Source organism: Lampetra planeri, chromosome 41, assembly GCF_965212315.1.
Source record: "Lampetra planeri chromosome 41, kcLamPlan1.2.h2, whole genome shotgun sequence".
In the NCBI taxonomy this organism is placed as follows: Eukaryota; Metazoa; Chordata; class Hyperoartia; order Petromyzontiformes; family Petromyzontidae; genus Lampetra; species Lampetra planeri.
In genome coordinates, this window is record NC_136147.1 from 6,110,713 (window position 1) to 6,132,348 (window position 21,636).

At 48.8% G+C, this 21,636-nt stretch overlaps 1 protein-coding gene across 8 annotated transcripts in view; it reads right to left on the minus strand.

The window, feature by feature from the left end:
* Positions 1-21,636, minus strand: part of LOC144732126 (ankyrin-2-like) — a 252,711-nt gene that overhangs the window by 14,105 nt on the left and 216,970 nt on the right. For 4 of the 8 annotated variants that reach the window (XM_078613424.1, XM_078613425.1, XM_078613423.1 and 1 more), the window contains 4 exons: positions 20,272-20,362; positions 7,571-7,630; positions 5,105-5,236; positions 4,328-4,480 (listed from right to left, as the gene is read on the minus strand). In XM_078613424.1, the coding sequence (XP_078469550.1) occupies positions 4,328-4,480; positions 5,105-5,236; positions 7,571-7,630; positions 20,272-20,362 (436 nt within the window). Of the gene's footprint in view, positions 1-4,327; positions 4,481-5,104; positions 5,237-7,570; positions 7,631-9,211; positions 16,028-20,271; positions 20,363-21,636 lie in introns of those variants that run through there. The other 4 variants (XM_078613421.1, XM_078613419.1, XM_078613418.1 and 1 more) reach the window with 1 other exon arrangement.

Below are 21,636 nucleotides of genomic sequence, written 5' to 3' on the forward strand. Positions count from 1 at the left end.
CTGCGATTTGACCAGGAGATGGCAGTACAGCAATGGATTCCTCAATCTATGCAAGAAAGCTTTTGAGTGCTGCCCCCGGGTATATTTTTGGAACTGGACAAAATGACAATGCAGAGGGCCCATCTGAAAATGAAGTATTGAGATTCAATTAGGTTTTTCTTGAGTAAATAACGGTAATTATCGTGTGTGTGTGTGTGTATATATATAAACTTGCCTGCAATTAAATTTCGATTTAAAGCTTTCGTGACTGCAGGGATTCATCTTCTTGGTTCTTTCGGTAAAGTGACGTAGAAGGGAAATAATAAAATAATAAAAATAAAACATAATAAAATAAAATTCTCACGAAGTGGAGCGCTGTCTTTCAGACAGCTCTGTCTTCACCTGAGGACGGCTGCTTGTGTTGTGGCCGAAACGTCGTGATAATTGTATTTTATTATGTTTTATTTTTATTATTTTATTATTTCCCTTCTACGTGACTTTAGCGAAAGAACCAAGAAGTTGCCTGCAATTAATTAACATTCTAGTTGCAACGTGCAATGTCAATCAGTGGGTGAAATGTGGATAAGTCACTTGCACTGCCACGTGAAAGAGTTTGCTAATCTTCCCGTACACCTGTAGTGATGGTCTGCTATCAGACCGCACACTCAGCCATGAGTGTGCGGTCCCATGTCATTCATGAGCTACGTTTTTGTGTTGGCCCAATGATGCACCCTGCATTTCAGGAAAGGCTGGTTGTCTATGGTGCTGAACCAGCTAATCACTTAAATACATTGATTCTTATTTCCATGGGATAGAATATTTCGCCATAAATGAACTTGTAATTTTAATATATGTATTTCAATGTTATTAACAATTCTTATTTTCATAAATCACGTTTGTCATGACCGTTATTTTTTTCTTAAAATGTTACCTGTTTGTCAGAATATTAATCATTGATCATGATTAAAGTGTTATTTGAATTCTAGGAATTTGTATTTTGAGGAATTTAACATCTGATTTTAACTTGTAAAACATTATTTTCATTGTTGATTAAAGCTAAAGTATTTAGACTACAATAGTAAATCATTCTGATGCGGGGTGCTTCTGTGGGTACCCCCGCCACTTTAAAGATGCTGCCAGGTGTGAAAGAGTATCCCAAAAACCCTCTGTAGAGTGCTCGCGTACTCCCTCTAGTGGAGGCCCTTCCACCAGACATGCAATTGCAGGGCTGCACCTTCACCTATTAATTATTATTGCACTGCCTCGTGAAATGTGCTTGTCACACGTTCTCATGGCAGCTTTCCTCTGGCTTCACCCACTCCTGTCCCATGAGCGCGTGTGGTTTTCGATGGGGTCTGCTTTATAAGAGGCCGAACCGAGCAAAGGGTGACCGAGTTTGCAGGAGGCCTAGTGGGGTGTTGTTGGATGATGGAGAGAGAATAGGAAGGGAATGAGGGAAGGAAATAAAGGGAGGAGGGGGGGATGTGGCACACTGATGTCGGGAAAGGCGGGAGGGAGGCCTGGAAGCCGCCCTCCTTTTGAAACGCAACTTCCTCTCCCCCTGCAGTGCGCCACGGTAATCTCTACACCGCACCGCACGACGTGTGGGGGCAGTGACTTATACCAGTGATAGGGGTCTGGTGTGAACACGCACTACACACACACCCACACACACACACATACCCGCACGCTCCTAGATCATTACCAGGTTTCCCGGCAACCAGAAATGTAACCCCAGTGTCTTGGAGCAGTTATCTACACTTTTGCATATTCGCATATTTTGTTTTTATTTATGTATATCTATGGTTTGCTTTAGGGGAGGGGGGGGGGGATGGGTTAATGTTGTCAAGTTTCCTGGGGTGAGCTTTCTATGGAAACCGGAATCCCTGCAACGTCTAGGAGGCACGAAACTCGCAACGAGGGACCGAGCCGTACATCCAAAGACGCACGGCCCTAATTTTGCATATTTGAATTTAAAACACATTATTACTATTACAGTACGGTGTTATGTTTTAAATCAATAGAAGATTAGTGAACGCTACTTTGCCATAGAAAGAATGTTTAAAAAAAATATAGCGTAAAATTATTATTAAAAATAAAAGTGACTCGTAGGGAATATAAGTTCAAAGCAACCGACTTACATTTTGCTTTGCATGCACTGTGCTCTTAAAAGAAAAAATACTTTTAAAAATAAATGCCACCGTTACATTTGCCAAGCCGTTAAATAGCAAACGCAAATCATTTGTTCTCATAATCTTTAAGCAAAAAAAACATTTTGGGAAACGAAATATTAGTCGTAATTATTGGTCATAATTCCCAGAAGCCAAAGAAACCAAAGAGAAGGCGACTCAAACACAAAACGGACACCGAGGGTGGAGACATTGGCATGGCGCCGGGCGTGAAACATGAGAGAAGCAACATCGATGCGGTGCAGGATGGCGTGCGCTGTTAATGTGGCCCGACTGAGGGTTCCCGTCGGAAGGAAGGAAGCAGGAAGGAAAACAGAAAAGAAAACAAACAACAGTAAGGTTAATAAAGTGAACAAGTGAGAGAAGGCTTTTTTCTGACCAAGGGTCTGTTTTTTGTACCGTAACCTTTTCCTTTGGCGCTTCCACCAAAAATAACGAATTGCCAGGTGAGGCAGTGGTCGTCGGTGTTGTATGATTAGAAGTATTACCGTCGTCTGCATTGCTACCATTTCAGGGGGCTCCGCAGTATTTATCTGTGGCCTCCTCGCCCATGTGGCACGGCTCCATAACTCTACAAGGTGTTTTGCCTGTTGTACTGCGGTGTTTTGCCTGTTGTACTGCGGTGTTTTGCCTGTTGTACTGCGGTGTTTTGCCTGTTGTCCCACATTGCTCTCCCACGTGAAAAAGCTCCCGGCACGTTGAGCGACGTGGGACATCGTGCTAAACAAACGCACCGCACAATTAGAAATCGCGTTCGGAGAGCGATGCTCACTCAATGGCAGTCCCATAGCCGACCACGGTTCACTGGTTTAGACCCGAGTGTTGATGATGAGTTGCTTCGTGATCCACAGCTTTGAAGGCGAGGGTTGGATAGGTGGATCACGTGAAACTTCCAAACCCGCTGGGGGCTGCTAGATGGCCAGGAGACACCGGTTCAGAATGTGGGTTCATGAACACATCTGCGTGACTCCTTTTGATATGCCTACTGGCTTTTCAGGTTTTTTTCTTACATGCAAAATGTGATTTCAAAAGGAATTAGCCATAAATACCAATTGGCCACTTATCTAAATTCTCATGAAGAAGTGACGGTACCCAGGATAAAAAATACGAATATATTATATATTTGGAAGTCAGTAGCTGGGCTGATGAACCATTAAGAGGGTAAAACGTTCAGCACCTCCAACATTCAAAACTGTTAACACCTTTCCAGAAGGCCTGGTAGTTGAAATGCGGAGTTAAATTTGTTATCAAGTAACCCTTAGCTTTCTCACTATATAAAACAATTTGTTTTTTTACTTGGCAGTGATGTCAAATCAGGTTGGTGGTTCATACACGGATGATGAACCATATTACTCCCAAATAAAAATACCATACTACAAAAACATGGATCCAACCACTCCAAATCAGGGCTCTCCTGATGTCAACCTGGAGCTGAGCGAACTTGCGCCAGGTCATACCAGCAATGTCAGCATCAGCCTGTGTGTGGAAGTGGCTCGTGAACGATGCGACTGGGCTGCTGATAGCAGCACTCCCTTCAACAGCAACATGAGAGTGACATTCACAATAGAAGGGCAGTGTAAAGTGGTTATACAAGGGGGTCTGTGAGGATACAGAGAAGCTCCGCTAATAACATTGTTCCATCACTCAAGCAAGCTTCCCAAAATCATCTTGGCCGTCAATAAAAAATAGAAAATATTGTCAAAGTGCACCTAGAGTGGCAGAGACTTCACCGTGACATTATCACCACTAATTATTTAAAGACGTTTTCGCTGTCTGTGGTTGTTAGTGCTAGTGTGTGTGTTTTTGCTCGATGCTTTTAATGTCGTGCAGATTGGATGGTGTGAGGGTGTGGAGTGATGCAGTGTGTATGGCATGATCTGTTTGTTGTGGTCTGTATAGTGCAATGTAATGTGTTACGCAGAGTTGTGTGGTGTGCGTTATTTAGTGTGTGTTTTTATGTTATGCTGTGTATGATCAGCTATGTGTGTCACCCTCCGAGATGTGTAGTCTGTATATTCGAGTCATCCGTGTCACACTTTGCGTTGTTCCGAGTTGTGTGCTCTGTACGACGGGAGTCTTGTTTCCTGCGTGGTTGTGTGGTTTCTACAGTCGAGTCATCCGTGTTACGACCCTGTGCGCGTGTGGCTCTGTGCTCCCACCGGCGGATGTGTCGAGCTGCATGGTCTGCTCGAGCTCGCTGTAGGAGAAGGATGCCTCGGAGGCGCTCTCTCGTTGCCCGCTCTGTCCGCTCTGCACCAGCCCCACGAGATCAGCGCGGTTGACGCGCACCAGCGCGGGGATGAGTCTCCCCGCTGAGTAAACAAAGCACATACGCGGGATACGCGCGTTGGTACGGTCTTGCAGCTTACCCAGTAGTGTGTAGGCAGTGCAAATGTGCCAGGGCCCATGGGTTGTGGGGGGGGTCCAGGCGCAATCATATGGACCAGTGGCATAGCATGGCTGCCGTGGGTCCTGGTGTAAGAAGTTTCTTTGTGTTTATCGTTGCGGTGAGCTTGTTGGCCCAAAAATATCGTATTGGTACGACCCAGGGTGGCTAATGCTACCACTGATTTTCTTTTAAGGAACATTTTTCTCGATTACAAATATGTATGATGGCAAGGTCAGCGTAGTAGCATTTTGATAAAAAATGGCATTAAATTATGGCATAGGTGCATTTGGTAGAGAGAAAAACCCTGAAATGAAACATCTACAGAACATGAAAAATACTGGTGTGCGTGTATATATTAAGCCTTCTGAAGATGGTGGATACTGCCCACAGCATTTGCCTCCCCAGGTGTTACCAACCAACCTCTCCCCCTTTGGCTCATGGGCTATTATAATAAACAGCCCCTATCGCCAAGATGTGACCAGGACGGTTGTGCACATTAGTCGATCACGTGGAAGGGGTTTAGTCGCGCGGGAGAGGGCGGACGTACGTGTGGCGGTGGTGCCCTCCCTCTCGGCCCACAGCTTGAGGAGGCTCGCCGCCTGGTCCACCAGAGACTCGGGGTTGTCCTCACGAAGCTGTCGGATCTGCTCGGCCGAGAAGCCCAGCTCCCTCGCCAGCTCTGCTTGGCACAGTGGATGTAATGTTTGTTTGCTGTGGTTATTTCATCTGCGATCAGAATCTCGTTATTTATCCTAGAGGAATGCAATGGACTATGAAACTCTTTTTCACGGATGTCCAGTAGGGACGGGTCGGCGAGATCCAACTCAGGCCAGTGTTTTGCAGGTCATATGATTAGTGAGTCCTCTTTTTGTCACGATACTTTTGTGTAATGCGTAAAAAAAATCTAACACATTCCTGCGGAGGGAGCTGGTAAGAACGTTGGGTTGCTCGGTCAATGGCCAGGGTCAACGGTGGCGTGGTGTATTCCGCAAATATGGCCGACTGTGAGGGCAGGCACAAGCCAGCGTGAGTAGGTTAAACGTTGAGTTTTATAAGGGCACCACGGGGTGACCAGCCCCTCCCCACCCAGCCCCACCCCCTACACAGCCCCACTCGCCCCTCCCCACCCTCCCCTCCCCACCCAGCCCCTCCCCTCCCCACCCAGCCCCTCCACCCAGCCCCACCCCTCACATTTTTGGATGCACGACGGACGATTATCCCCTGTGGGGCTGGTGTAACCAGGAGGTTCCTACCAGTATAAGCAAGTACACTGTTGTATGCCTCCCACACGTAAATAAATGTTTTTAGCCCATCGGCCTATTTATTTGACTGTCCAGACCAATATTATCAAGCAACATTTGTTTAAGCAAGCAAACTCTGGATCAGTCTCAATGTTCTGGGTCTCCTCAACAGAGTCGAGTTTTGTTAAATGTTGCTGGGTTGCATATCTAGTTTGGTGGTCAGACACGTTGATCTGTTAATTGCATTCTTTTGCCGTTTTAGCGTGAACCTAAGTAATTTGTTATTACCTCAACTGCCGTGGGCTCTACCGGTGGATTTACCAGCTTGGCGTTCCAGAGTAGGCTATAGACCTTTTGTTTTATCATGTTTAGCTTCTTTTTTCACACGCTGGTTCCCTGCTTTAAGTTTTACCCACCAAGCAACATAGCAGGAGGCTGTTTCTTCCTGACCTGCCTTTTTTGCTTTTACCATCTACATGGCAGAGGCTCGGTCTCATTAGCAGCAGTTGCACTTTAACAACTCTGGCACCCCCCCCTCTCAGCCAGTCTACATAACAATAGGCTATGTCCTTTGTTATGTAGACTAGCCGTAGTTTTAACCGCACCAACCTTACCAAAATAATAAAAAGGGGGCCTGTCCTGGCTCCTCCCCCCTCAACCAGTATATATACGGGGTAGTATCTCTTGGAATTTCTCATTTACTTGATACAGCAAGCGTGCTGTGACGGTTCCACCTGAAGACGGAAGCTTGTGTTGCCTCCGAAACGTCGTGATTTTATTTTATTTTTATTTTACTTTCATTAATTTTTATTTTTTACCTACGTGACTTTACCGAAAAAACCCAAGAATATGAATAGGCTAGAGACCTGTTCAAGTAAACATGCCAATGCTGGGTTCACGTTGGCATATTGCTTAGCCCATTGTTCCATGTTTACTGGGAGAGCCACGAGGTGGCCATCAGAGGGTATATGTATGATAATCAGGTGTCCATAGCAAAGCAATTACCAAACAGTCACTCCACGAAATGTTTGTACTCCCTCTCCAGGTCCGGTAATGCCTTCTCTGCAGTAGACTTAAGTTGTAAAATGTCCTGTAAAATTTCCAAGACGATCATTGTTCCTTCGTCGAATGTGTGCCACAAGAATGGCGCGATTTCCACATTGTACTTAATTCATTTGCGGATTGTTGGTGCAAAATTACACGTTGCCATATTTGCAACATGTTACCCTATTTGTGTTTTTGTATTTTAAGATTGTATATTACGGCTAGTTTACATTTTATATTGTATACTTATTCAAAATTTTACATACTTTAGCCCCTGGGTATTAGTTAGACTTTGTAATTTTTGTATAGTTAGACTGTATACCACTTATTTAAGTTTTAAGATTCCTACATTTTGAATGTATGCACCTTCCTGCCATAGTAAATTACCTTGTTTGTGCAAACTTTCATGGCGAATTAAACCCTTTCTCATTTTGATTCTAAATTGCTCACCATTTTTTTTAACGAATTTTCGTTTTCCAGTTATACGTGAAAAAAGAAAATGTATATTTCAATAAATCCGTCGTACTATGACGATGACCGTGAGGTACTATCAGCCTGTACCTCATCACGTAACCATCATCACCTCCTCACTTCATCCCAAAACAACTTACCCTCTCAACCTCATCTCACCATCTGACCCCCCCCCTTCACCATCACAGTCCCTCATCCACCACCGCCAATGTGCGGGATGGTGCCAGTGGCCCCTCGTGGGAAAATTCGGCACTGACCTTGCCAGCTGAGGCCAAGGCTCTCGGCGAGCGCTGGAACTCCGCCATCACCGCTTGGACCTGCACGACCAGTGACCATCGTGAGCGGCATTAACACCACTGCCGCCACCGTCGTCGTCATTTCACTGGGCACTAAACGGCAGCACCATTGCCAAAATCATAAACAGCAGCAGCACCACTAGCATCGACATCATTCTTATTATAGTCGTAATTGTAAGCAATATTATGAGCGCCACCACATCACAACATTCACAAACAGCATCATCAGCAGCAGCAGCACCACCACTGCCATCATTATTGCAAAAGTGATCAACCAGCAGCAAACACCACCAAACATTATGATGATCACTATGAGACCTCCTTTACCAGTGGCAAAATATAGTGATAGGTTTTTACCCTTTTGACTGGTACAAAAAACTGACACCTTTATACAAGGCATCATGTTTGCGATAACCACAACACAAGCAGTCAAAATGCAAACAGAAAGAAACAACTCTGATAATGATAATGATATGCACTATCCTTGAAGTTGATTGGTCCAAAAGGCCTTTTGGCGTCATCTGGTCCAACACCAATGGAGACTAGGCTCTAAGAAAAGCTGTCTCGGATGTGGACCAATCAACTTCAAGGACAGTGCATATTATTATCATCATCAGGTTTGTTTCTTTTTGTTTGCATTTTGACTGCTTGTGTTGTGGTTATCGCAAACATGATGCCTTGTATAAAGGTGTCAGTTTTTGTACCAGTCGAAAGGGTAAAAACCTATCACTATATTATGATGATCGTCGTCATCATTAACAACAATGGAATGACGCATGCAGCACATGGGACGTGAGACACGGGTACACACGGGGGTCAATTTGAAGGCAGAAAACACGGCACAAGACGCACAAGGACGACGGAGGCATGGGAATGCAGTGGGAAGCACACAACACATCTGCTACGGCCTACCACACGTAAGCTTTCCAAAGCCTACATTAAAGTTCTGTGTATTTAAAAAAAAAAAAGATTGAATGAAAATAGTTATAATTCATCTAATTATATTCGTTATTGCGGTTTTTTTTTAGCTCTGGGGTTTCTGTGCAAAGTCGTAAAACCTCGTTATTTTTCACCCACCGTACCACCAAGTTGCACGTGACAGGACAAGTCGGTCCGGTCGGGCACAGGACAACCGCTCGTGACAACAACAACAACAACAACATGACAGGCACGGGTAGAGCAGTAGGGCCAAGGCACACGTCGTGACGACGTCACACATCACGTACACACCACACAGGATATGAACAAGAGGACGCCACTGGATGTTGTATGAAAGCCAATCAAGGCACAACATGGTGCCAGAGAGGGCATGATCAGGTGTGAGGTTGGGGTAGGGCAGGACATCAAGGAATGAGCACAGTACGACTACGTCATTGGCAGGACAAGACGGCACGGCACAGAGGGGGCGAATGATTGCGTCTTGAGAACAGAGCATCCGGGACTTCCATTTTAGAAACGTGCTGTTCGAATTCAATGCCGAGAGTCAAGCATTTGAAAGCCACTTGCAATAATGAGAAGACATCCTAAGGCGTGTAATTGGGGAGGGAGGGGTTTGGGGGCACTTGCGTACCCACATTTGGTGCCATAACCCCAAGGGAAGGTGTCTAATTGCGCCGAGGGTAGTTTTTTTAAGGTAAATGCAGTGTGCAGATGTGCCCGTGGCAAACTTAACGCGGTTATCTTGATTAATGTTGCCGTTTCGAGAGCGGGATAATTTTATCAGCTCAGTGCTCGTGATTGCATTCATGAGGTGAATTAAGCAAAGGGCCGTTCCATGGCCAAAAGGGAATTGAAATCGAGCTAATTTAATTAACCTTTAGTTTCTTGTGAAATGATTAGCAGCTTGTTTCATTTACATATCACTGTTTAAAAAGGAATTCTGCTCAAGTGCTGATTATTTTTAAGAATATCTAAATAAGCGGGTAACATTGTTTATTATTTCAAATATTTGTTTATTCCCCCAGTAAGGAGACTATGATGCCTGTCTAAGGCATGGCAGATCAGCATAGATCACAATTGATCTCATGGCAAAGATTTGTTTTAATTATGCCGTTCCGCCTGTTATCTCAAAAAGGCCACGTAACCCCCCCCCCGACCTCCCCATCTGCAATGGGCTCCAGTAACGGAACTTAATCGAATTCTTGTGGCTGTCACCTGCTCATTATAAATACATACTATAGGCAGACACAAGCAGCACCCTGTGGAGGTGGCAACTGCTGTTATCTGCCAGCACTGGATGCGCTGCCCTGACACACAACAATTCGCCGCTGCCGATGGGGAGAGAGAGAGAGCTGTACAAACTAGGCTCATGTGTGGTGACGGGAGCGATGGACTGGGTATCCCCAGGCTCCCCGGCTCCATAAATCCTCTGCATCTGCGTCTCGACGGCCTCCTCCCACACGGGTCGCGTTTCTGCTCGCTCCCCGGCCTCGTGGGCCTGAGTGACCACTGGTGGTGGTGGTGGTGGGAAGGTAGCGCCCCCTCCTCCTCCTCCACCCACTGCCGGGATCTCTTCCCTCACTGTGCGTTCGTCGTCGTCATCGTCGTCGTCATCGTCGTCGTCGGTGGCGGCCGAGTCGTCCTCGCAGCCGTCGTCTTCCGTGAGCCGCTCGGCGAGCTTCTGCGCTTCGTCGCTGATCTCCTCAAAGTACTCGAGCGAGTGCTGGTACAGGTCGTGGAAGCGGGGATCTCCGCCGCCAAACATAAATCCTCCTGCGGCCGCTCCCACTCCTCCTCCCGGCTGCTGGGATGCCGGCGCTCCCCTCGTCGAGCCTGCCGCTGCTTTCACTGGGATCCTCGACTGCGGTTTGGTCACCTTGGACGCACTCTCCGTCAACTCAGAGTTCAACTCCTGTTCCATTAACTCCCCGAAGAGATCCTGCTCCTCCGCGTATCCTCGCTGCTCAGGAACCACTGGCTGTGTCGGCCTGCTGTGGCCGAGTTGCTGCTGCTGCTGCTGCTGCTGTTCAAATATCTCTTGGTCCCTGGACACTGCGCTGTCTTCGTGTTTCTTTGGAAATTTCAACGTCCTCGTCACTCGCTGCTGTTGTTGCTGTGGCTCACCTTTCTGCTTGTCGGCCCATTCGTCGTGCGCGTCCCTCGGCATGGCACTCACCACGGCGGTGCTGCGCACAGGGATCTTGGAGCGGTGGTCGCTGGGAGCGGCCTCCGCCGTTGGGATTTCCACGATGAGCTGAGACTCAACTTCGTGGTCGTCGTGATAAACAGACCCCGCTACTGCCGCCTCTCTGTGCCTTGGCGACAAAGAGAGGACGTCTTGTTGTTGCGAAGCGATCTCCTGGAGCTCCGCCCAGGATTCTCGCACAAACGGCTTCACCTCGGCAACCTCGGGAGCTGGCGCCTCCTTGCGTGTGGCCTTCGCTGAGGCAGAGACGCCCATCTTGATGGGGATTCTGGACTTGGGCTCCGTCTTGGCCACCGTGGCCCCAGATCCATTGTCATCGAGCGACTCCGAGAACATTCCGTGGTGAGTGTCACGTACGGGCGACAGATCGTCCGCCTGCTCCGACGCCGATTCTCCTCCGAACTCCAGCACGGGTTTGTTGAGGTCAACCTGGCACAGCTCCAGATGTCCACCGTCGGCGGCCGATTCCTCGTCCGACTTCCTCCTGTTTCCTCCATCCTGCTCGCCCAGCTGGAAGAACTGCACGCCCTCCTCTCCAAACTCCCGCTTGCTCATGTCGATGGCGCCGCCGCGCGTCATCTCGAACATCTTCCCTTCGCAGAACGGGAAGGGGACGATTTCCTCGGTGGGGGACACCTCGACGCCGGTTGGGGTTCTAGCCGGCGATCCCTCCTTGTGGTCACTCCGTGAAGCGGTGGCAGATTCCTCCATCAGCCGTACAACTTTCTGCTCCTCTTCACTGAGCCGTTCCTCGAAGGCCAAGTCGTCATCTCTGACGCTCGCCCATGTCCTAAAGTCAGCTGCTGCCGCCTCCTCCTCCTCCTCCTCTTCCTCTGCTGTCGTCATGCCAGTTGAGCTGAACATAACTGACGTCTGAGCCTGGGAGAAGGCGGCCTCACTTACGTTGGCCATAGTCATCATGGACCTTTCTGTGGAGTAATGTCCGTCAGCCTGGTAGGCGGAGGAGGTCTCGACCATCTCCCGCATGCACGTCATTACTTTGGTGCTGCTCATCGTGGAGGTCTCCGTCGATGTCCTTTGCTGCTCGGTCCACGCGAACGTTTCCTCTCCGTGGCCTGCAGCGTCCCTCACTTGCTCGCGTGTCAACTCTGACTTGCCATCCGGTCGTTGGTGCTCTGCTGCAGATGTCGCAAAGGAGCGGCGATCACCCGGCGTATCCTTGAGGCTGTCCTCTTCCTCAGGGCTCGATGGGCTGTCGTCGTCTTTGGCTCCAGGCGGGAGAGGTGACGGTGGCTCCACGCGAATCGCCGGTTCGTCCAGAAGTCCGCTCTCGTGGCTCTGCCGCAGCTCCCCGAGCTCTGGCTCACTTTCTGGAGAGGAAGTCGCTCCGAATTCTTCTTGTTCTCGTTCTGCGCCCTTTGGCATCGTCTCATGATGATCAGCGGAAGAGTCATGTCGTGAAAAGCTCTGGTGGGATGAGTATTCGTATGAAAAGGTCGATCCAGTGACACCGGTCTTAGTTTCGTGAGTGACAATCGTCTTGAATCCCCTGCTAACATTCATGTTATCGTCATCGTCATCATGTATGTTGTCATCATAGTAGTACGTTTCGGGCTTCTTCCTAGCCTTGGCTTCCTCCTCAAGAACGCCAAATGTCTTTATCTTAGCCGCCATCTTGAACATGTATTCCTCTGGCGTCGGGGGTTTTGCGACATTCGGTTCTTGCTGCTGCTCCTCTTCACTCGCTGTCATCATTGAGAGGAACTCGTCGGTTGCATTTTCAACTTGTGCGTTCTCAATCCCCGAGGTATCTTCATCCTCTTGCTCTTCCAGAATAACAGTGGGCTTTTGCGGAGGTGCCTTGAGGTCGATGACAGCACCTGGGGTCACCTCGTAACTCACCTCCTCCGAGCTCGGTGTCTCAGGAGTGGCTGGACTCTTCCCCGAACTCTCCATGAGCGACGTTTGCTCCAGGCTGTCTTCATCCGGGCTTCCCTGCGGCGACATCATGGCTCTGAGCGATCGTCCGATGGCCGATTCAGCTTTGCCCTTTGAGTCGATCGCCCTCTTCAGTTTGTCCGGCAGCTCTTGGGAGGTCCCGCGTCTCGACGTCCCGTGCACGCCCGCAATCTCCGGCAGCTGCTCGGACGCTCTGAGTTTGACGGGACTTGTCTCGAGGGAGTCGGGCAGCGGGTATTCCTTCAGCGGGCTCGGCTCCAGCGAGTCGGGAGACTCCTGCGAAGACGCTCCGGCCTCCTCCTGGTCGGGGCTGCCCTCCAGGGAGTCTTTCTGCGCAATCATGGAATCGTCGAGTGACGGGCTGTTTGCATTGGGTGACACCAGGCCGGAGAGGTCCATGCTGGGTCGCCCCGTCTCCGTTTTGCCGTCCTCTTCAAGTTGTGTCCACTGAGAGTCCATCTCGTGGGTGTCCACCACATCTTGAGCCAGCTTCTCCTCAGACTCCACCAGGTCCTCAGCTTCGATGGGAGACAGGGCTTCTTTTTCTTCCACAAAGGAGCTCTCTTTGACCGAGAGGTCGCGCTCCGTGTCCTGGTCTGATCCGGTAGGGGATGTGATGGCGTCAGGGTCCACGGGTCCCAAGAGGTCGCTCATGAGTTCCGTTTCGGACGCCATAACATTCCTTGCCAGTGACGGGGGGCTCTCGTCATCGGTCACGGCGCCCTCCTTCGGGTACGACGAGTACAGCTCGCGCTCGATCTTGTGCTCGGCCTCCGTTGGGGACACGGCGTGCTCCGTTTCGCTCAGCTGCTCCATCCGTGTCATCTTCTGCCAGGTGTACTCACTACCGCCCACCATAAGCGGCTCCTCATCCTCCTCCTCCTGCTGTTGCAGCCTCTCGGAGAGGTGTCGGTCCTCTAGTGTGTCGTAACCGTCCGCCGCCGCAGGGTGTGTGACTGCTGCAGCTGCAGCTCCAACTTCATCTTCTTCAAGAGGTGGCATCTCATCACTGCCTGCGACACCAACCTCCACAACTCCTCTCTGTCTGTACTCTTTCTCCTCCTCCTCCTCTTCTTCCTCCACAAAAGTGTTGTGCGAGATGTGGGTTGACTTCACGGTGGTCTTGGAAGATGTCTTTGAGTCGACGACGGTTTGTCCCACGGACACCTCCGTGTCCTTTTGGGTGCCTTTCTGCGGGGATGTGGAGAGGCTGGCATCCTCGGGGCTCGTCTCCAGGGTCTCAGCCAGCCCCTCGTGCTTGAGGCTTTCCTCGGAGCTGATGTGCGACGTTCCATCTCCCAGGCTGACGCTCGACAATTCTGCGATCCCCTCATGCTTTTGGCTGTCGGAGCTGCCATTTTCAAGTGCCGGCACGACAACTTCTTTTTGGGACGGCTCTTCCGGTGTGTCTGCCTCCTGTTGAGTGGCGCTCTCCCGCTCTTGCTCCCGCTCCTGCTCCCGCTCCTGCTCCCGCTCCCGCTCGGTTGGAAACGGGCTGGATATCATGTCGTCAAAGTGGAACTCGCTCAGCGTCTGTCGGTCTGTGCTCTTCTTGTACTGCTGGTAGCGGTCGCTCTCCTCCAGTTCATTGCGCAGGTCCTCTGAGAAATCCGTCGATGTCCGCCGGTCGGGGCTGATCTGGCAGTCCGAGAAGCGCCGGTCATCCGAGACCACGTTTGCCGACAGGCTGCTCCCCGGCTCCTTGAACCCGGACTCGGTGACGTCGGACCCTTCCTCGATCGTCTGCTTCCCCAGCTTCTTGGGTAAAGCATCGCGAGCTTCGTTGATGATGACCTGGGAACACTGAGCGACGATGCTGACTTCGCTAAAGTTGTCGATGTCAGCGCTGTCTGCCTCTTCTTCTGTGAAGCTCGTGGTGGCTTTAGTTGCATCATCTGTGGTTGCTTCTGAGACGATAGTGGGGGCTTCTACGTCTGGTTCACCGTCCTCTTTCGCGAGCACCTCGCGGTGTTCACGCTCGTGCTCGATGTCATCGTGTTTCAGTTCGGTCGATGCTTCCCAGCTGCCCGTGTTTGACTCTGTCTCGACCTTTGTCATCGCCTGCTTGCCTTTTTCCTCGCCGGACACAGATTTGAACTCAAAGAGTCCCATGGCGACTTTTGAAGGATCTTTGCCAGACTGGAATGCTCTCATCAGGTCTTTTACTGACATTGTCTCCTCCAGGCTCTCTGAACTCTCCCTGCCTTTGTCTTCGAGCTGCACGAGTTTCGTCACCTTGTTCACTGTCGTGGAGGTCACGGTCGTTTTGGCCGTTCCGTGTTCCTCGAACGTGTGCACCTCTTTGGTGATGGATGCCCGTTTGTGTTGTTGCCCCTTCTCCGCCTCCACCTTCATCTGGATCGCCCTGACCCGATCTTTGATGGATCCGATTGGAGTTTCCTCCACACCTGGAGACTTGGGCGCTGGCTCTGAATGTGCGGTCGACAAAAACGAGATGGATTGCTGCGGCTGAGATGATGCCTCTGCTGATACTTGCTCCTCAGGCTGATGTAAGTGGCTCAGCTCCTGGGTCGATTGTTTGATTGTTTTCGAAAGGGTTCGTACTCTGACAGGAGGGATTGGGGGGGTCACAATCGGCATGTCGTTTCCTTGTGGTGCAACCATTTCTGAAGAACTCGTTCTCTTGGCTGGCTGAGAATCTCCGCCTGCTGTTTTTTCCACTGGCACGTCGACCTCATCGTAATCCGTATCTGATAATACTTCGGTCGCAGACTCCCGGGCGACGAACACCTGCACGATGTCCTCGCTAACGATTTCACGGCCCTGAATCTCGTCCCCCTTCTCCTCTTCGCGTTTCTGGCTCTGCTCTTGCACCACTTCCGTATCCCATGCGAGCAGCTCCACGATGCCGGCATCATCCTTCGCACGAGCGGCGAACGTCTCCACGGGGCGCACCGTTTGCAGCACGACCTCCTCTTCCTCCCAAACGTCTTCCTCGTCCACAGCCACGCCCCTCGCGGCCTCCTCGACCTCTTCCTCGTCGATGACGGACCAGTCTTCTTCGTCTTCCTTCTCCTCCTCCTCGCGTGCCAACGCCACGGCCGCCCGCTTGTTTGCATGCACTCCGTCGTGGCCCCGCTGAAGGATGACGCTGACCCGCTCCAGGTCCTCCTTGACCATCCCCACCAGCTCCATGGGCTCCTCCTCATCGTGGAGGCCCCGCGCCCTTCCTTGGTGGTGCAGCCTGGAGGAGGTCACCTTGCCGAGGGTGTCCGAGTCAGTGCCGAGGAGGGCCGTGACCTTGAGGAGGTCTTCCTTCATCTCGGCCACTTCAAGGAGGAGGGCGTGCCTCTGTGGAGACTTTACCTCCCTTTCTCCTCCTGGCGCCCCAGCTTTGTGTTTGCCAGCAGAGAGCAAATTAACGGAAAAATTTGCAAAGCAAGAACGGGAAATAAATACGAACGGGAGAAGAAAAAAACAGAACGAGGAAGGTAAAGAAAAAAAATGACAAAGAAAGAAATTTGAGAAGTTGTTTTTTTGGGTTAAGGTAAGCACAGAGCACAAGGGCAGCTTTTGTCAACAAGTGAACAAAATAAAGGCACACTACAAAGTGAAACATTCATGACCTGAGAATGAGGAGGTGGTGACGAGGTGAGGGACGCATGGCTAACGTAAATAGCACGTGTGTGTGTGTGAAGCGTCACACTGGTATCATGCAGCATGAGCCTCCAGTCGCAGAACATGCAAACACAAACACTAACTACACTTCCGACACCCATGTGCTTTCAAACGCATACGTGCGCGCTCAATTAAATGTACGCTACACTACAAGCATTTCCCTTTAACTCACTGATTCTCCTCCTGATTGTAAATTGGCAACACTAGCGGGCCAAGCCTGACATGAAATGTCCAACCCCACGATAATATATATAGTTCTACATATATATCGAACTAAAACACCAAGAAGATGAATCCCTGCAGTCACGAAAGCTTCAAATCGAAATTTAAAACAGCAAGATCAAAATTTTGCTGTTATTAAAAACAAATGTATTAAACCATTAATGCAGTGGCAGTAGCATCATCAAAATACTCGTGCGTGACAAAAACATTTCAAGAATGGATGGAGAACAGAAGAAAATAAGTTCCGGGACATGAGTGGCGACACAAGACGGCAGCATGCAGGCACACGAGCAGGGTGAGCCCCGACCAAGTGAAATGGCTTTTTCCAGCCAGCAATTCGAGGCCAGGTGGTGACGAAAAGCAAGAGGGGGGAAAATCTGAATTGGATTGTCATGGAACAAATTATGACAAATCCATGAGGTTTAAGAACAAACGTCATGCTATTTTTTCCCCACAGAATACTTTTCTGTATCCGCTTTTGATCAATATTCAATAGGCCGGGCGATCATAAAGTTCCTCGCAAGTTGTGATATTCTATTATTTGCAAACAAATGCTTACGTTTGTACTGTCCTTTATGTCAATGCAAAAGTTATAATACATTCTAAGACATATTCTTGGTTCTTTCGGTAAAGTCATGTAGAAGGGAAATAATTAAAGAATAAAAACATAAAACAATAAAATGTTCACGACGTTTCGACTGCAATACAAGTAATCATCATCAGGTGTGAAATCCACATTTTCTTGCTGTGGATTTCACACCTGATGATGATTGCTTGTGTTGCAGTCGAAACATCGTGAGAACGTAATTATTTATTATTATTATTATTTTATTATTTCCCTTCTACGTGACTTTACCGAAAAAACCAAGAATATGAATCCATGCAGTCACGAAAGCTTTAAATCAAAACATTCTAAAACGTTAACTTATTTGTTAGCTGGTTGGAACCGAATTATTTGCTCCGATAGCAGTAGTCCTGTAGCTCGTTAATGCACTCCAGGCACGTTCACAGTTAATCACTCTCTTGTTACTATTATCGTTAATAGCAATGGAATTATTCTCATGAACTTAATGCCATGAGACCTCCACTAATATCAAGGGCTCTGCCTACCAGTTTGACTGTGGGTGACATGGCGGGTTAAGGTCATCTGGGCTACGAGTGGTAGAGGGCAGTGGAGCTCGGGTTTACGGAGCGGAGACACTGTCTGAGAAGCCACTGAGCCATGGATGATTATGATTAAATCAACCGGCTGCATTTGTCACGAAACGTTTGACGAAGCTTTCAAAATGGACTACAAGTTGAAGTGGAAAAGGCTGGATAGCACGAGTATAAATTCCTAAATTTTAAGGCGTATTGAAAATCTGTAGCAGCATTGTGAAGATGGATTACTTTTAACATGGGGAGGGCACTGTATGATCACCCTGTCTATATCACTGTGCATTATTTAAGATAAATTCATAATAAAAAAACAGTTCTGTAATTGAGGCCCATTTGAACCGTTGGAAGTTGTTCTCTTTCATTACTGCACAGATTTTATGGATTACATATGAATACATAGTTGTATCTTTATAAACTCTCAATTCCATGCGTTCGCAGCTGCATGAAGTTGCTTGCACCTGAACAAATCCATTCCATTATCAACCGTGGCCAGCGCTGCTCTGATCGACTGGAGGAGATTGGTAAATGGGTCAAGGCGAGAGCCTGTGGGTGGACTGCGAGGTTTGGCGTTTTGATGGATTGCGCGTCTCTTTCTTCCCTCGCCTTGTGTCAGCAGCTTCCGCGATGCCATGGGGAACTCTTTTCTTTCCCCTCCCAAATTGAAAATTGTGAATTAGGGATAAAACAAAAAAGTGGCGTTTTTAAACACTAAATGCAAATGCTTGGCAGATCCTCAGCTCTGTAGCACGATATAGAACATACACCATCGGAAAATCACTACAACATTGAACACATTTCTTGTTGGTGTTTTTCTTCCCACTGGAAGAGTTTTCAAGCTCATGGATTCACAAAGCCAGATTTCACGCACCTCCTGGCATAAAATCTTGAGTGCAGAATTTTAAATACGCTTATGTCAGCGTCCTAGCGTACTGATATGCATGATCGTTTAGTGAATGTTAAGCAAGAATATTGTTTACCATTTGCAGCTGACATTGCTTCTTTTTAGGTGGCCTGTTCTGGGTTGTTTTATTCCAAGTAAAATGCTCAGTTATATTTTTTGAATGCCCTTCATGTATTAACATTTGGCCTAGTTCATGAGACAACTACATGGCATGATCTTGGCTTGTTAGTTTTTAGATGACGGCGCCCAACTCCGATTACTGTGGGGAAGGTAATCGAATCCGCCACGAGTTTTACCAATGTTATGTATGCACAGGTGGTTTATGACTCTCACAGGTAAATAGTTTTTCACAGGTAAATAGTTGTTCACATGGACCCGATGGCCATTTTCTCCACGTGATCACCCTCTATAGATTGCACCTGTGCCAGTGTCCCACAAGCAGTGGTACTGGAGTCTTGCGGTTGTGGTTTCTATGCCGTGGCTGCACCAACTACCTCCCAGCAGAGGTCGCAAACAGGTTTTGATTCTTTACCCGTACCCGTACCCGGCCGCACCAGGGTCGCAAACGGGTACCCGTACACGTACCCTACACGATACCCGGCTACCCGTACCCGGCCGGGTATCGGGTAGGGTACGGGTACCCGATTACGACCTCTGGGATGAAGCCATGTTGCAGGCGCGGGTGGGTTGATTCTAGGAACTTGAATTGTGAGAAGAGACAAGACGTTGGGAAATGAGTGACAAACGGTTACTCACCAGTGACTCACGGCCTACCCGTGCCCGTACCCGGCCGCACCAGGGTCGCAAACGGGTACCCGTCCGTACCCGGTCGGGTACGGGTAGCCGGATATCGGGTAGGGTACGGGTATCGGGTACCCGGTTGCGACCTCTGCCTCCCAGGTTACACTGTTATTCCAGAGGTCCCAACAGATGCCAAGTCTACAGGGTCTAGGTCTGCACTGTTAACCAAATGTTCCATGGGAGCCCATCTCAGCTTTTCCAAGTGTTCCATGATTGCATGTGGTCGGTGTAGGAGTGCTTTATTGTGCAGAAAATGTTGCTACCATGTGACGCTTAATTATTTGATAGATTTCACTTGCCTTTACATCCTCTGATGACAGTAACGGTAGTTTAACACGTAGGCTTAACGGTAATTTACTCAATATATTTTTTCAACTTGCCAATCTTAGTTAATATGAATTGGGTTATTTCGCAAACATAATCGAAACTCGGAATGGAATGATTGTCATATCGAATCTTGGCAATCTGACATTGCGGTGATTAAGAATATTTAGATTTATAACGCTGGTGCATGACACTGCCTCTGGTGACTCACAGCAGTCATGTGAACCAATGACATCCAACAAATACAAATTGGAAAAACACATCAATTGTTACACGCATTGAGCAGTGCCAACTGCTCAATGCGGTGTATCATAAATCAAACTATAAAATCACCAATCCATTGCTAACGAAAACCCAGCAATCGTCGCATCTTTCGGCTGGCCACGGTTATCTCTCGAATGCGGCAGTACCACACAGTGAGGCGGGCGCAGTGTTCACCACGAGTGCCGCATGTCACCGGCGCCCTCAGCCCGCCGTTGACGTTGGCGAGGTCACGTCGCCTGGGTGAGCCTTGCCACGCCGCCCAGGAGAGGGCTTTAGCGAGGGACTCACCTGTACCGTCGCGCGGACGCTTGCGCATCTGGACACCCAGCGTGGAGTACGTCTGTTGCTGCTGCTGCGGCTTCTCGCTTTCCACGTCCGCCTGTGGTGCCAAGCGTGCGCACACAACAACAACAACAAGCCGCAATTTGCCAATAACTGCCGGTGACGTCGCCACAGCCGTTCGCGCCAGGCTAGGTGTACCCTCGGATCACGTGAAGTGTCCGAGGCTCGCTGACAAGTCACTGGACAGGCTCAGGTGTTGTGGGTTAACTGTCTGAGATGACCAACATGCACACATTCATTCATTACTGTTATTTAAGGCCAGGAAAAGGCCCATTGGGCTGCACCGTGGGCAGCAAAGGGTGGTGCAAAACGCCTTTTGTTGTACTGTACACTACTTCTATGCTCCCATACCGATGTTCCCCACATTCACCAACCCAAACTGTTTTCATTGACGATTATTGAACTCATGTTGGGCATCAAGGGGACTCTCCGTCTCGGTGTATTAGCTGCAATATGAGAGCTGTGGCGAGTATTTTTATGGAGCTGCGTCTTCACGCACCACCTATGGCCAAATGACCCAGAATGCACCCGATCTCGTCAGACATTGAAATCCTAGCCGAGTTGAGCCTGGATTGTGCTTGGATGGGTGACCCACCAGGTACAAATAGGTTATCATAGGTGGCTGAGCGGCGAGGTGGTGGGCAGGAGGGGGAAGTATGACAAAATACAGTTGTACTGTACTTCTATGCTCCCACATCTATCCCCCGCACTGATGAGCATGGTGAATTATGGTCAATCTATAATCCTGATTACTGATTGTAATGCATCTTGACTTAAAGCTTTCGTGACTGCAGGAATTAATATTCTTGGGTTTTTGGTAAAGTACCTATCTACGTGACTTTACCGAAAGACCCAATAATATGATTGTAATGCACATTGTGAAATATCAATGTAATTTTTATGTTGCTTTATTTACTACAATTTTTTACCAGGTAAGGCCCATTGAGCTCTATAGCTCTTTTTTCAGAAGCGACCTGGCCACAGATGATAGCTAAGTGAAATGGCTTATCACGTGGAAATGTATAGCAGCCAAATGCTCTAAATGCATGTTTTTTAATGTGAAGGGAAAAATCGCAGGCCCCGGATAAAAATCATGCGACCACGGGGAGAACGTGCAAACTCCAAATATAAAGACGCCAAGGTCAGGATCGAACCCACAACCTCGTATACCAGGCAAGGTAGTATTGTACCTTGATGCACAGTATTGTATATGGAATGGTATTCTGGTATTGCCAAATTTAAAATTATTAACATCGTGGCATGCAAGGGTTAGAATGTGATATGCCTTGGGGCTGCATATATCAATGTAGG